At 39.4% G+C, this 13,029-nt stretch overlaps 1 protein-coding gene across 2 annotated transcripts in view; it reads right to left on the bottom strand.

The window, feature by feature from the left end:
• Positions 1-13,029, bottom strand: part of KLHL13 (kelch like family member 13) — a 203,618-nt gene that overhangs the window by 73,526 nt on the left and 117,063 nt on the right. The window contains exons 3-4 of one of the 2 annotated variants that reach the window (XM_032391347.1): positions 8,722-9,135; positions 6,917-6,982 (exon numbers count right to left, since the gene is read on the bottom strand). The exons of the other annotated variant lie outside the window; for it this stretch is intronic. Coding sequence (XP_032247238.1) covers positions 6,917-6,982; positions 8,722-8,762 — 107 coding nt within the window. The 5' untranslated portion in view covers positions 8,763-9,135. The remainder of the gene's footprint in view (positions 1-6,916; positions 6,983-8,721; positions 9,136-13,029) is intronic. 2 annotated transcript variants of the gene reach the window in all.

Here is a 13,029-nt window from a genome sequence, read left to right as displayed (position 1 = left end):
AAATCTTCATTCCAGAAGGTGTTTAAGTATGATGAGGGAGAAAAAGGTAAATGAGAATTTAGCCAGTCATAGTATGGGAGAGAAGTGAAATATACAGCTAGGAGGGGGAATTTTTTTTCTAAACATAAATGTTTCTAAATAACTTTACAGAAAAATCGAACTCACTGGCTGACAGTGATGGTTCTTTCGTCCCACCACCCCATGAAATGAACTGACTGATAATGTCACCCATCTGACCTCTGTCTCTCTCCATATTTTCATGATATTCCCTAAGAACTGACCTACCTTCTTGCAAGTTTTGGTGAATCCTGTGGTAGGTACAACTACAAACTAATAGCATTGACCACGGTTTGTGTGAGCAGGCACCGTATAATCTTCTCTTCGGTCCTGACAATGTCTCCTCAGACTAATGTGGGCTATCCATGTTATTCGTGTTGCCCAGACAAGACTATAGATCAGCCAAACTGTGTGCTCTGTTAAGTTCTACCAATCAGTAAGAGTATTTGGATGGCGACCAAGTAGGGCTGTTAAACCTTTTAAAGCACACAAAAACTTGACTTCTGCACAACAGAGCAAAATTCTTAATACATTCAGGGCTCCTTATTACAGAAAACAGAACTGTTCACATGAATGACTACATGTACATGTGTGCGCGCATGCGCCACATCTCCTTTATTTCTTTCAGGAAACTGAATATCAATGACATTAAAAAATTTTTACCGGATACTCAGATATGTAGCCTTGCTAAAATCAAAATGGAAAATCCCAGATGTCTCTCAAGACAACTACACTGGAAAGTCATAATTTCATCTTTTATCAGTACCCTTCTCACATGTCAATTTCCTTTGCAGAGCCAGGTGGGTCCTTCCAGTCCCACAGAGGACTTACATCTCTTGACTATGTCTCGGATTAATACAGTACCTATCTCCTTCTTCACAATGCAAACAAGTGTGTACCTGCACAGTTGTGTTTGTGTACTTGTAGCAGGAGTGAAGCGAAGGGAAGCACTCTTTCCATCTCTAACATTTCCAAAAGAGAAGAAGGATACCGAGTTTTGCAGGGAGGAGGGATAGAACAGCAATAAGTGGGGCTGGTAGGCTGGCAAGCCAGGAAACAATAGGAAAAGGGACAAAAGGGGAAAATGGAACGGGTAAGGAGGGGAATGATGGGATGGAAGGAGAATGAAGAGCCAAGAATGGGAGTGGTCCCGCTATGTGGCAACTTTTGTAATTGGGGGTCAGATGGATGAGGTTCTGGGGCTAAGACAGGAGTTGGGGTAGGAGAGCAAATCCAGAGGGACTGAGCAGGTGACAAGAAAGGTCCAACCGTTGGGGCACCAATGACCCACAGCTTCTGCCTACCCTTACTCTCTCACTACAGCTGAAAACAGGATTAGCACTGAATGAGAAATTTAGAAGTTCTTGCCTTTCCTGCTTTCGTTTCCTGGAGTAGCTACATTCTAGTAAAATCTGTAAGCTTTTTTTGTTCTTGGCTACCCCTGGGTGCCTCATTCGTATATGATTCCCAAATCCACATGCCCAAGTAAGTCTTTATACAACTCTGACATGCACAAACTAAATTAATCCTTAAGTAGTCCCATCTATTAAAAACTGCCTTGGGGCACCTGGGTGTCTCAGTTGGTTAAGTGCCCAACTCTTGATTGTTCTCAGGGTCATGAGATTGAGCCCCACGTCGGGCTCCATGCTGGGTGTGGAGCCTGTTTAAGATTCTCTCTCTCTCCCTCTCCCTCTGCTCCTCCCTCCCCCCATGGGTAGGCACATTCTCTCTCTCTCAAAACAAAACAAAACACCTGCCTTAAACTCCAAACCAAAGTGTTTGTATGTGTTGGGAATGGTGGTGGTAGAAAAAAATGATTTTTAAATATATAATATTTGCACAGCTGATTTTGTATTACCATTGTCAAACTGTTTGAAAAAAGCAACTTAGAGAGGCAGTTTATCATCAAGTAGAGATAACGCATCTAGTGCTCCAGTAAGAGGCCATGCTTTAGCACACCCTGTGTTCCCGCCATGGGACTTCATATGGCCGAGACACCCTCCCCAAATTCCTGCTCCTCCTTCAAGAAGGAATCCCTGAATCTTTGTATCTTCCTAACTGAGCACCACCCCCAGCATACTGGAAGGCCCTCCATAAATATTTGTTGGGTAAACGGAAAGAGAAGTTTATAAGCAGAGGGGTGATTAAGCAAGAATTGGGTATCAAAGCCAGGATATATCCTGGAAGGATTTTTAAGTGTTACCAATTCTGCTACGACTAAAAAGCAGAGTACAGGTAAAAAGACTATTCATCTGCTAATTGGATAATTTTAGGCTATGAAATCCTTAAAATGAAAAAAAATTAAATATACACATTATCTTGTTAAAAGTAAGTATATGTTGAAGAAAATCACCCAGAATATAAGCTTTTTTAAAATGAAATAAATGCATCACTTATAGTGATGGTGGATTGCTCTAATGAAAAATCCTTGCTCTCATCTCAAATAATGATAATGTATCTGTTTAGTTGTCTCTCAGCAAATTCCTAAGTATCTCCTTAAATTACCACAGGTAAATAAAACAGCCAAACCATCATTAGATTTTCTGATGTGTTTGTCCATTAAACCTGCAAACTTATCAAAATAAAAAGCCATTAAAAATGTACAGTGTTGGGGGGCCTGCCTGGCTCAGTTGGTAGAACATGCAACTCTTGATCTCGGAGTTGTGAGTTTGAACTCTATGTTGTGTGTAGAGATTACTTAAAAACAAAATCTTTAAAAAAACAAGCAAAAAGAATATGGTTCTCCTGGCTAAAAAATATAATCATATAAAGCGTTTTATTTATTTATTTATTTTAAAGATTTTATTTATTTATTCATGAGAGAGAGAGAGGCAGAGGGAGAAGCAGGCTCCCCACTGAGCAGGGAGCCTGACGTGGGACTCGATCCCAGAACCCTGGGATCATGACCTGAGCCGAAGGCAGATGCTTAACCATCTGAGCCACCCAGGCACCCCATATAAAGCTTTTTAAATAGTTTTGCTACTTTCTTTTAATTTGACATCACATAGAGAAGCAAAACCATAAAAGCTGCACGCAAAACGCTTATCTATGATGATTGAAAAACTTTTCAATAGTAAGCACATCATATACCCAGTCTCAAAAGGCATGTCAATTAAGGAAAGGCAACATTTGCTATATTCTACATTGTTTCAGAAATAAATATACTTTTATAAAACTCTGAGTTACGGAAAGACCTTCAGAATAATACATGACATTTTCCTCAACATTCTGATTAAAATTAATGAAATAATGCTACTACTTAAAAAAATGATATTTATTTCCTTTTATCCAAAGAGTTATTATAACATTCACATCTGTACCGTAAATGTTATAGCTAAAATGAGATCTAGAAGTAAACACTTCCATGGAAAGCTAATTCTAATGACTCACTAAGATCATACAACACTACTTAAAATTTCCATGAAAAAGGGCCCTTTATATTCAATTGGTTTAACTTTATTTTTAGTACTTCCCAGGCCTAACTATTACAATTTTAAATTTCCTAGACATACATCTATAGAAACTACTGTTGACTAAAATAAAAGGCTGTAACCAGACATGAATGAGAAAATTACTTAAACTCCAGAGAAGACTCAACTTCGAACTTGAACCCTATGACCTGTTGCCATGACATGGGGCTCACCAGTTTTCCTAAAGGTGTGTAGTTTTATAGTCATGGGATATGCCTCCTATGGTGGTATCCAAGAGATTTAGCAACTAGTTCAAACCTCTATTTTCTAATTTTGAAATCCTTCTCATTTTCCAATTTGTAATTCTTCTCTTGGGTGATCTTAAGTTAGAAAGATTTTACTCTTAGTGAAAGAAAGGGGGTATAGAAACACACTGAAAGATAACAAATATATGCTGGTAAGTCTAAATTACAGAAGCTAGCCGAAAAGTGTGCGATTTAAAATTGTTATGTCTTGGGGCGCCTGAGTGGCTCAGTTGGTTAAGCGTCCAACTCTTGATTTCAGCTCAGGTCATGAGATCTCAGAGTCGTGAGATTGAGCTCGGCATCAGGCTCCTCACTGGGCATGCAGCCTGCTTAAGATTCTCTTTCTCCTCCTCCCTCTGCCCTTCCCCCCACCCCACTCACACTCTCTCTAAAAATAAAATAAAATAGTTATGCCTCAAAAACTATTGAGCAATTCAGTGAAAATCCTATGATGTCAGACATCATTAACTCATGATATATAAAGTGTTCATGTGTTACGAACCAACCACAACACCGTTGTAAAGTTATGTCTAACTTCATTACGTGGATGCAATGGTTGTCCAGTGGGAGGCAATAATTTCTTTTCCTTGATCTCATGTTCTATTACTAACTAAAGTAAATGCAGTTTTGATATGAGGAAGTAAAAAACACACTTTATTTTCTAGGGGGTCCCTAGATTTAAGCTAGATGAAAATTTTATTTATTTATTTATTTATTTAAGTTTATTTATTTAAGTAACCTCTACACCAATGTGGGGCTTGAACTAAGGACGCCATGATCAAGAATTGCATGCTCTTCATACTGAGCCAGTCAGGTGCCCCTTAAGCTAGATGCAACTTAAATTTGGGTTTCATGACTGCCTAAGTCTGTCTACTTCAATCAGTAAGTTCAGAACCACTTCATGTCTTCAAAATCAAATATATGTATTAAATAATCAGTTACTTCTCATGGAATTCTGAAGCTACATAATATTTAAGCGAAATATTATCTTCCCATTAGCTAGCATATATTTATTCATTCATTCCTTATTCAGCTTGATCTAAGCCACAGACACTGTTGAGCATTTTTATGAGTCTTCTACCACTAGGTCTGGACATGTTATTTAAATTCCTATCATGCTGTTCAGTCAGTAAACGAAAATATTTATGTTTGGGAATTTCCAGAATTACCAATTTTTGAGATTCTGATCTGTAAAGCACAGAGCAACATAACTTATATTCCAAAAAGGGTGAAGAGGCAGCAAGACTGAGCTTAAACTGATACTCTAAACATGGAACAAACATTAGCAAAATAATTAGGACCATGTTTTCACATCTGTCAAATAAAATGCATTTGTTTCAACTGAGGACTTCTTCCCATATTAGCATTACCGACAGTGCAAGACTGACTCCTTGAACTTCACAAATACCAAAATCAATCAACTCGCTATGCCTAGCCCAAAGCCTATAAAGAAGAGGTACATGCTGAATTAGTTCAATCGTCAACAAGTACTAAGAACTTAGGACTTCGCTAGATATTACAAGTATACAGAAGAACGCATGTTCCCTGGCCACAAATCTCTGGCAATCTAATCAGGCAGACTGCATATCCACATATGGAACATGAATGGGTACTGTAAAGCCTTGACAATCCAGAACCCTGGATAAGCCTAGTTTATTAGCCAATTTTTAAAAATTAACTTCAGGGGCGCCTGGGTGGCTCAGTCGGTGAAGCGTCTGCCTTCGGCTCAGGTCACGATCCCGGGGTCCTGGGATCGAGTCCCAGCATCATCGGGCTCCCGGCTCAGTGGGAAGCCTACTTCACCCTCTCCCACTCCCCCTGCTTATGCTCTCTCTCTCTGACAAATAAATAAAATAAATAAATAAATAAATAATTTCAAATTAAATTAAAACAAATTAAATTAAAACCAATCAAATTAAAACAACAGGAATGGGCTAACTCTTCAAATACCAAAACTTCCTTATTTTTCACCTTTTGATGGAAGTCTTTTGGCCCTTCACCGTCTTCAAGTCTAAACCAGACACAAGTCTTTTAAAAGTACTTCACAGACACCATAACTCGCAAGAGCTCCTGTGATGACTCCTCGGATGTAGGTGTGGGCCGGCAATCTGTCACTCCTCACCTTCGCCTGACTCCGGCCCCCGTATATACTTGGACATGAAACACGGATGCTATAGAGAGAGAAGGGGCTCTTTTCTTTACACTTGGATACCTATACCAAGAGAGAAGCCCTATACCTTGAAGGCGGATAGTCTCACCCGTTAGTATGCCTAAGAATCATCTGGGGTGAATATTTTAAAGGTAGAAGTCTGGACGTGGGGCCTAGGATTTTAAACAAGGACTCCAGTTGATTTTCAGACCTGGTCTACTAAACTTGGAGAAACACTGCTTTAAAGTCAAGGTCGCTAACCCCCACTCAAGATAGCCCCAGCTGTGGCGAGACTGTTTTCTCTCAGTCGCCAGCCTTCCCCAACATATCAGCGCCGGCTGCCCACCACTCGTTGTCAGTCTGCACTGTCCAGGGCCATTATCTTGCCCTCCCACACTCTAGATCCTTCCAGGTCTGGGAGAGTCTGACAGCAAGGTCTCCAGCTGGCTGACAGAGAGGCACAGAGGCAGACCAACAGACACCTTCGAAGAGGGGAATTGTGAAATCCCAGCAATTAGGAAACAAAGGTGCTATCCATTGTATCGATTGTTCAATACCAGGTAAAAGTTAAAGAAAACTTGTCTCCAACTTTTCCGATGAGGAAGGATGGGGGAGAGGACAGAGGTAGGCACCTGTGGTCTGGTTGCAGATCTCCCACTAACTAGCTTTGTGGCAGCCCGTGTTAATCCTCCCTTATCTGTAAAATAGGGAAGATGCCCCCTTTCTTTGCCCGACTCACAGCAATATTCTGAAAGCCAACTGAACTTGGGTTTGAGAAAGCCCACTGGAAAATGCAAAGCACAATACAAGGATGTATGGTATTTCTGTAACAGAATAATTTATCATTTTTTTCAGCTTAATAAACACAGCAACCTAGACATTATTGAAAGTTTCCTTGATGACTGAATGTCTTGTAGTATCTCAGGGTCTTTTCTGACGAAAATAAATTCTCACTGACAAAAAAGGTAGAGGAAAATGCAGACCCTTGGACATACCCTGGAGTTGATTTTTTGAATATATCCTTGAAATCGGCTTGTTTTAAAGACAATTGCCTCCGTCTCCTGAAGTGGAGTGCAAAAAAAAAAAAAAAAAAAAAAAAAATCTGGTTAATGGTGGCTTTACTGGATTTAGTTCGGATTTTTCAAAGCATGCTCTGCAGATATTTTAGCTGTAAATTAATAAACCACGTTTCTAAATCCTGAGCAGCTAATACCACACAGAACAATTTTTAAACATGTAAATTAACTGTAAAACACTTAACAAGAAAGCCATAAGATTCTATTTGTTTTTAGACGCTCTCTTAATGTTTCAGAAAGTCTGGACTAAAGACTGATATGAAATACAACATCTATTGGCAGCTGATCAGAAAGACTAAACTAGCCAAATTTGGACAGAAGGAAACACTTTTCCAGTAAATATATACGCGGCCTTGGAATGCTTTGTCATCTTCTTGTTTTTGAAGCCTAAAAAGTTCAATTCTTTGCTGATAGACTGTTTTGCCATAAAAACCTGAAAGCAAATGACACACATTACAAGCTTTCAGGGAACAGATGGCTAATGTTCTCCTAGGTTCGTTTACTACCAATTTTCTTATTTTCATACTGCTTGTAATTAATAAAAACATACAAATAGACGCAGCGTCTCCTAAGCAGGGGATTTTGTTTTGGTGAAGTTCTGCCATGTATCTCATCCCTTTGGGCTCATCTAAAAGATGATGGTGATGAAGAGACAGACTTCAGCCACTGCCTGGGGCAGGCTGCGTTCAAACTAGAGACTACCACAGGAGCACTGCGGTGAGCTGTCGCCAGTCAACTTTGTGGGGAAATGAAAGTACAGCAGCAGGTGCTGGAGGAGCTCTAAGCCCTAATTTAATGCATTTAACATTTGTGACATTTACGTTGCTTTTAGCTTACAGAAAGTGACCATTACTAAGCATTACACTTACCTAATTTTTGCTTCAAAATAAGCAGTTTGGGCTCTTTTCTGGGTCATCCCACAAGCACCACTGCATTATTAAAGTCACAACTAAATCAAAGTCATAGCCTAATAGTATCTTTAGAAAGACCTTGGCAGAGACCTTACCCAAAATGGGATCCTCAGTCTAAGGACCTTTTATGCCAAAGGTAGGCAGCAAGTCTTTTATTTCTTTTTTAGGACGATGAATTCAAAACAGCATCTCTTTAATGGCAATACTGTTTCAAAGTCTACTTTTAAAACGCTACACACATCAAAATTGTTATTTTTGAATCAGAAAAAGCTACAATGGATTGAATTAATATCTGCCCCATTTTAGCATTAAACCTCACCACGCAAATAACAATTATATTATCTTTTTCCTTAAAAATGCAGGAAAGTATCTTTAAATACAGCTTATTTTATATTCCTATTAATATTCCTTTCCTTTGTGTATTTAAGAAGAATCTGGTGTGCCACCTTCTGGTAGCTCAGTGAAATTACGTATCTCTACACAAGTCACTATTCTTTATTTTAACTTTTAAAAAATATATATATTTCTTAACCTGTATTACATTTAAGCTATATAGAGAAACATAGACACACATCTCTACCACACTCTGAAATACAGCAGGATTTCCTCAGTGATTCTTTTTTTTTTTAAATATCAAGCTTTATATATGCTTTCCTATGATTTTTGCATGGTTACCAATATGTCTCCTGAATTCTACAATACATATAAAATTGATTTTTGTACACCGCTTCACAGGCACATAGGAAAACAACAGGCTTGCTATTTTAATGAATAAGCAACAGCAGTAAATAAAGGAAAAGAAAGGTCTCTTACCAATAAGCCCATTTTTCTCTTAAGGTTTGAACTCTCATCATTTGTCATGTTCTTGTGGATCCCTCTCTCATCAAATTCTCTGGAGTTTTAAAGTTGAGAGCGGCGATGCACAGCTAGGCTCTCCTACATAGTAGCGCACCCCAGTGCATCTGCCTGGTATAGCACTTCAGTTGTCGCTCCCAAAAGCAGAAAACAGCCTTTATGTATTCAAAAACCCATCCACTGAACACCTTCCCTTGGTAGCAAATTGTAGCCAGCGTGGCGGAACTATTTCTATTTCTTATCTTAAGCGCGGATCAGATACAGAGATCAGAACCACATGAATCTTGAGCTTAGTTCCAGTTAATTGAACAGGAACAAAGTGTTCATCTTTAGAGCAGAGGTGGGATGAGACAAATACTAGCATCAGGAGATCTGACGTAGAAAAAACAAAACAAAACATGTTTACCTGAAAGTAATCTGATTTTTTCAAGGGTCACTGCCCTGTTATCGGTCCTATTCCCTTAAATCTTCATTACCTGTAACTCTTCCCTCTCTCGTGCCGCTAGCAGCCAGTCATTAAGTCCTATCCTTTATTCTTTATCATTTTGTACAGGTGTCTAATCCCTAGTGTTTGTGTCTTTTTTTAACAAATGAGCTTCTTCCAAAAATACATATAACTGGTCTCTCTGCACCGCCCGTGTTCCATCTATCAATCACCTCGCTTCTGGATGAGCTCTCTTAAAATGCAACTATACATGATGTAAATTAAATGTTTGATAAATATTTTATTCAACCAATACTTGTTAAGAATTTGCTACATGTGTGGTAGGGACTCTGCCAGGTGATATGGATATAAAGGTGAACAAGACAACCCCTCGTTCTCAGGAAGCTCTTAGTTGAGTGAGAGAAGCAGACATGCACCCTGACAGCACAAAATATGGCATAGAAGCTTTGCTAGGATATGCCTAGGATTCTACAGAGGAACGATAAAAATCAGAGGAGCAATAAAAATTGGGCTGCAACTGAGGTCGAAGAATGAGGCATTCCCCAGGCAGACTCCAGAAGACACCGTCTGTGTGGACACACAGAGACTTAAAGGAGTCCAATGTGTCGGAAGGATCGAGAAAGTCTTCAATGTTACTGGAAGAAGTACAGGTACATAGTGTTGAGGGGAGCGGATTTTAAGGTCTACAGAGTGAGTGAAGAGGCTTGGATCTTATCCCATGAGCTACGAGAAGCCATCTGTTGAATGAGTGGATCACTCGAGGAATTAATCAAGCAACAATGCCCAGCACTAAGAACTCATTACAAGCTGGCTAACCTAGTCTTGGAGTCCACTGATGTAGTAGCTCCTAACCCCAACTGCCTATTCTCTAGCTCACAAACTTGTTTTGTTCTTTGTTTCTCTTTGCTCCGGAGGTCCTCCTACATGAAATCTCTTTCCCTCTCCACTCTTCTGAACTCAACTCATCCTTCTAGATCCAGCTCAAATTCCATTCTTTTCTGTGATGTCTCCCGTGGTACTTTGAGTCTCCTCCAGTTTTTTAAATGTTCCTCCATTACACAGACCACGCATCACTCCTACCATTGAGCACACACTGTTCGAAAAACCCTTTGGACTCTTTGCCTATAAAGCCTAGCAAGCAGAGAGAAGGCCAGTGAGAGCCTGAGGGTAAGTGGCCCAAGAAAGCACACCTCCCCAGACTTCACAGTACACACCAATCTCGGTACCTTCTCTTACCACTCTCAAGCCTGAAAAAGAAAGGCTATGAACTGTGAAGTGAACTCTATCTGCATTGGGCAGCAACTCTGCATTACCATGTTAACAATGCTGGTTATATACCTCACGGCTCCCGTTTGAAAATTCCAGAAAATTGATGAGAAAGGGATACCAACAGAATAGCTTAATTATGGAGGTGTGATCTTTGAGGGAAAAAAAAAAAAGGGGTGTTAGGGGGGGTGGGGGGGGGGGGGGCTGTACTTGTGTTTTACTATCTGCAGTAAACCGAGAGAATTCACCTGAAGGCGCATACAATAAACAAAAAGAATTCATGAAGACCACGGAAAGAGATGGGAGAGAGAGTGAGGGCAGGGCATTAGATCTGGAAGGTTTAGCATCTCATGAGGTTTAAGGGAGAAAATCCATGTGTGGGGGGGGATGTTTAAAAGGTGGGGGGTAATAGTGTTAGCTGGGAGATGAATCTAGGACAAGAAGCTTTACCACAGAAACAAGTCCTGGGGGTGTAAATATTGAGTGTTCTCTCCCTGTGGAACCACACCCCATTATGCTCAGTGTCAAATACTCAGACAAGCTTTCGTTGATGTTGGCATTTAGCATTCAGCTTTGTCTCAACCTTTTTATGTATGCATAATCTCTTAGATTTTGCAATGATGCAAAAACCATGGAGCTTTCTTTTATGTAGACAATAAAAAAATCTTTTCATCTTATTCAACGATTTTATGTTAAAGTGGGTTAAGAGGAATCTGCCAATAATTTCAAAAAGCGGTTAATACTTGAAAATATTCATTCAATGACTTAAAAATGTCCCAGATAAAAGCTGTCTACACCTTTTTTCTTGTTTATTGAGTGCAAAAACTGACCACTTCCCTTTCCATTAACTTATAAGGAAAAAATTCGAATACAGAAAAAAAAAGGAGAATGTGATTTTGGATATGGGCCACACTTTTCTCAAGAATTCTTCAAAAAAGGGCAGTACTTAGGGGACATAAAAATGATTTAATCCACAAGGTCCTCAGAAGAATGTTTTTAAACTATGTATCAATGGTATCGTAGACTTTAAAACAAAGAGAAAAATAAACCAGACCATTTCCTCATTTAATTTTGTGGAAAACAGAACAATTGCCAGAATATTTCCCCCAAGCCTGGCAGAAAAAAAAGCAATCACCATTTTATATTATAGTTTGAACTAGAATAGGTATTTAATCCAAATTCACATACATGTTCACATGCACGAGCTCATCTAGAAGAGGAGAAAGGAGGAGAATAACTACCTCCTGGGAGTGCACAGTAAATCTCTTAGAGTATTAGTGATTTTGATGACAGGGTCTATATTAATCTAATATAAATAATGCACTTACATTCCATTTAAAATAGCCTCATTGTGTTATCTCATCCATAGCCGCACTGGACTCTCCTTCCTTCTGCCATATGTTAAGATGGTTCAGAGCAGGAGGACTTGAGTGGTTTAGAGAGTTTTCAGTCATGCAGAAATGTCCTTGGATGACAGACTTTGAAAACCACTTATCTAAACAAGGGTTGGTCAGGGGAATTTATACCGGGAGCAATTGCTCGTATTCCTACAGCCCAGAAGTTCCTTTTAGTCCAGATTCCAGTAGTCTCACCACTCAATCTAGTGGGAAAGGTGGGGTCAAAGGGGGAAGAAAAGCCTTTTCCTGTTACTGATAACTCTACCTGTACTGTCACTGGATTAGGAAAAATGGCAACAACAACAACAAAAAAAGCAGAAGGCCATAAAAGTTTCCTAACTTCCCATTCTTACTGGAATGAATCACAACCTTTTCATATATCCCTGAAATGTAACAAAGTGTGGGTCCTTCCACTATATGGTAACACAAACAATTGAGGGTAATTCATGAGTAATTCAAACTACCTGATGGATATAAATTATTCAAGGTTGACTATGAAATATACCAACTCATATTTTACTAGCCTAAGTCTTTTTTTTTAAAGATTTTATTTATTTATTTATTTACTCATTTATTCATTTATTTATTTGAGAGAGAGAGTACAGGGAGGGGCAGAGGGAGAGGGACAAGCATGGTGCTCGATGCGGGGCTCGATCTCACGACCCTGAGATCATGACCTGAGCCGAGATCAAGAGTCAGACGCTTCACCGACTGAGCCAGCCAGGCGCTCCAGCAGCCTAAGTCTTAAATCTATTACTATTTAATAGCTACTGTGAGAATCTAAAATGGGTGAAGATATACATGACAGACCATGGGGAAGAAGGAAATTTTATCATGTGAGTGAAGAAACACAGAAATAAGGGAAATGACATTCCACAGACAGAAGGGCCGACGTAGGGAGTTAATGAGGAAGTAAGAATATTCCTATTTGTCAACTTCCTTTCAACCTAATTTTCGTATCCAGATACTCCATGAAGTATTTTACTTGTCTTAAGTGTCAGGTGACAGACAGCCTGAGCTAGCAGAATTCCAAATAAAAAAGTGTACTGTTCCTTTTAATTTTTAAGAGTCTCATTTTCCTTTCACCCGGACTCTGAGGTTGGCAGTGCAGGTGTTAATATTCCCATTTGAAAATTCCCATTTTATAGAAAGCAAGTT

The sequence above is a fragment of the Phoca vitulina genome, unplaced genomic scaffold, assembly GCF_004348235.1.
Source record: "Phoca vitulina isolate PV1807 unplaced genomic scaffold, GSC_HSeal_1.0 scaffold62, whole genome shotgun sequence".
NCBI classification, from domain to species: Eukaryota; Metazoa; Chordata; class Mammalia; order Carnivora; family Phocidae; genus Phoca; species Phoca vitulina.
The sequence above is the reverse complement of the archived record's forward strand: the minus strand, read 5'-3'. Positions and strand labels throughout refer to the sequence as shown.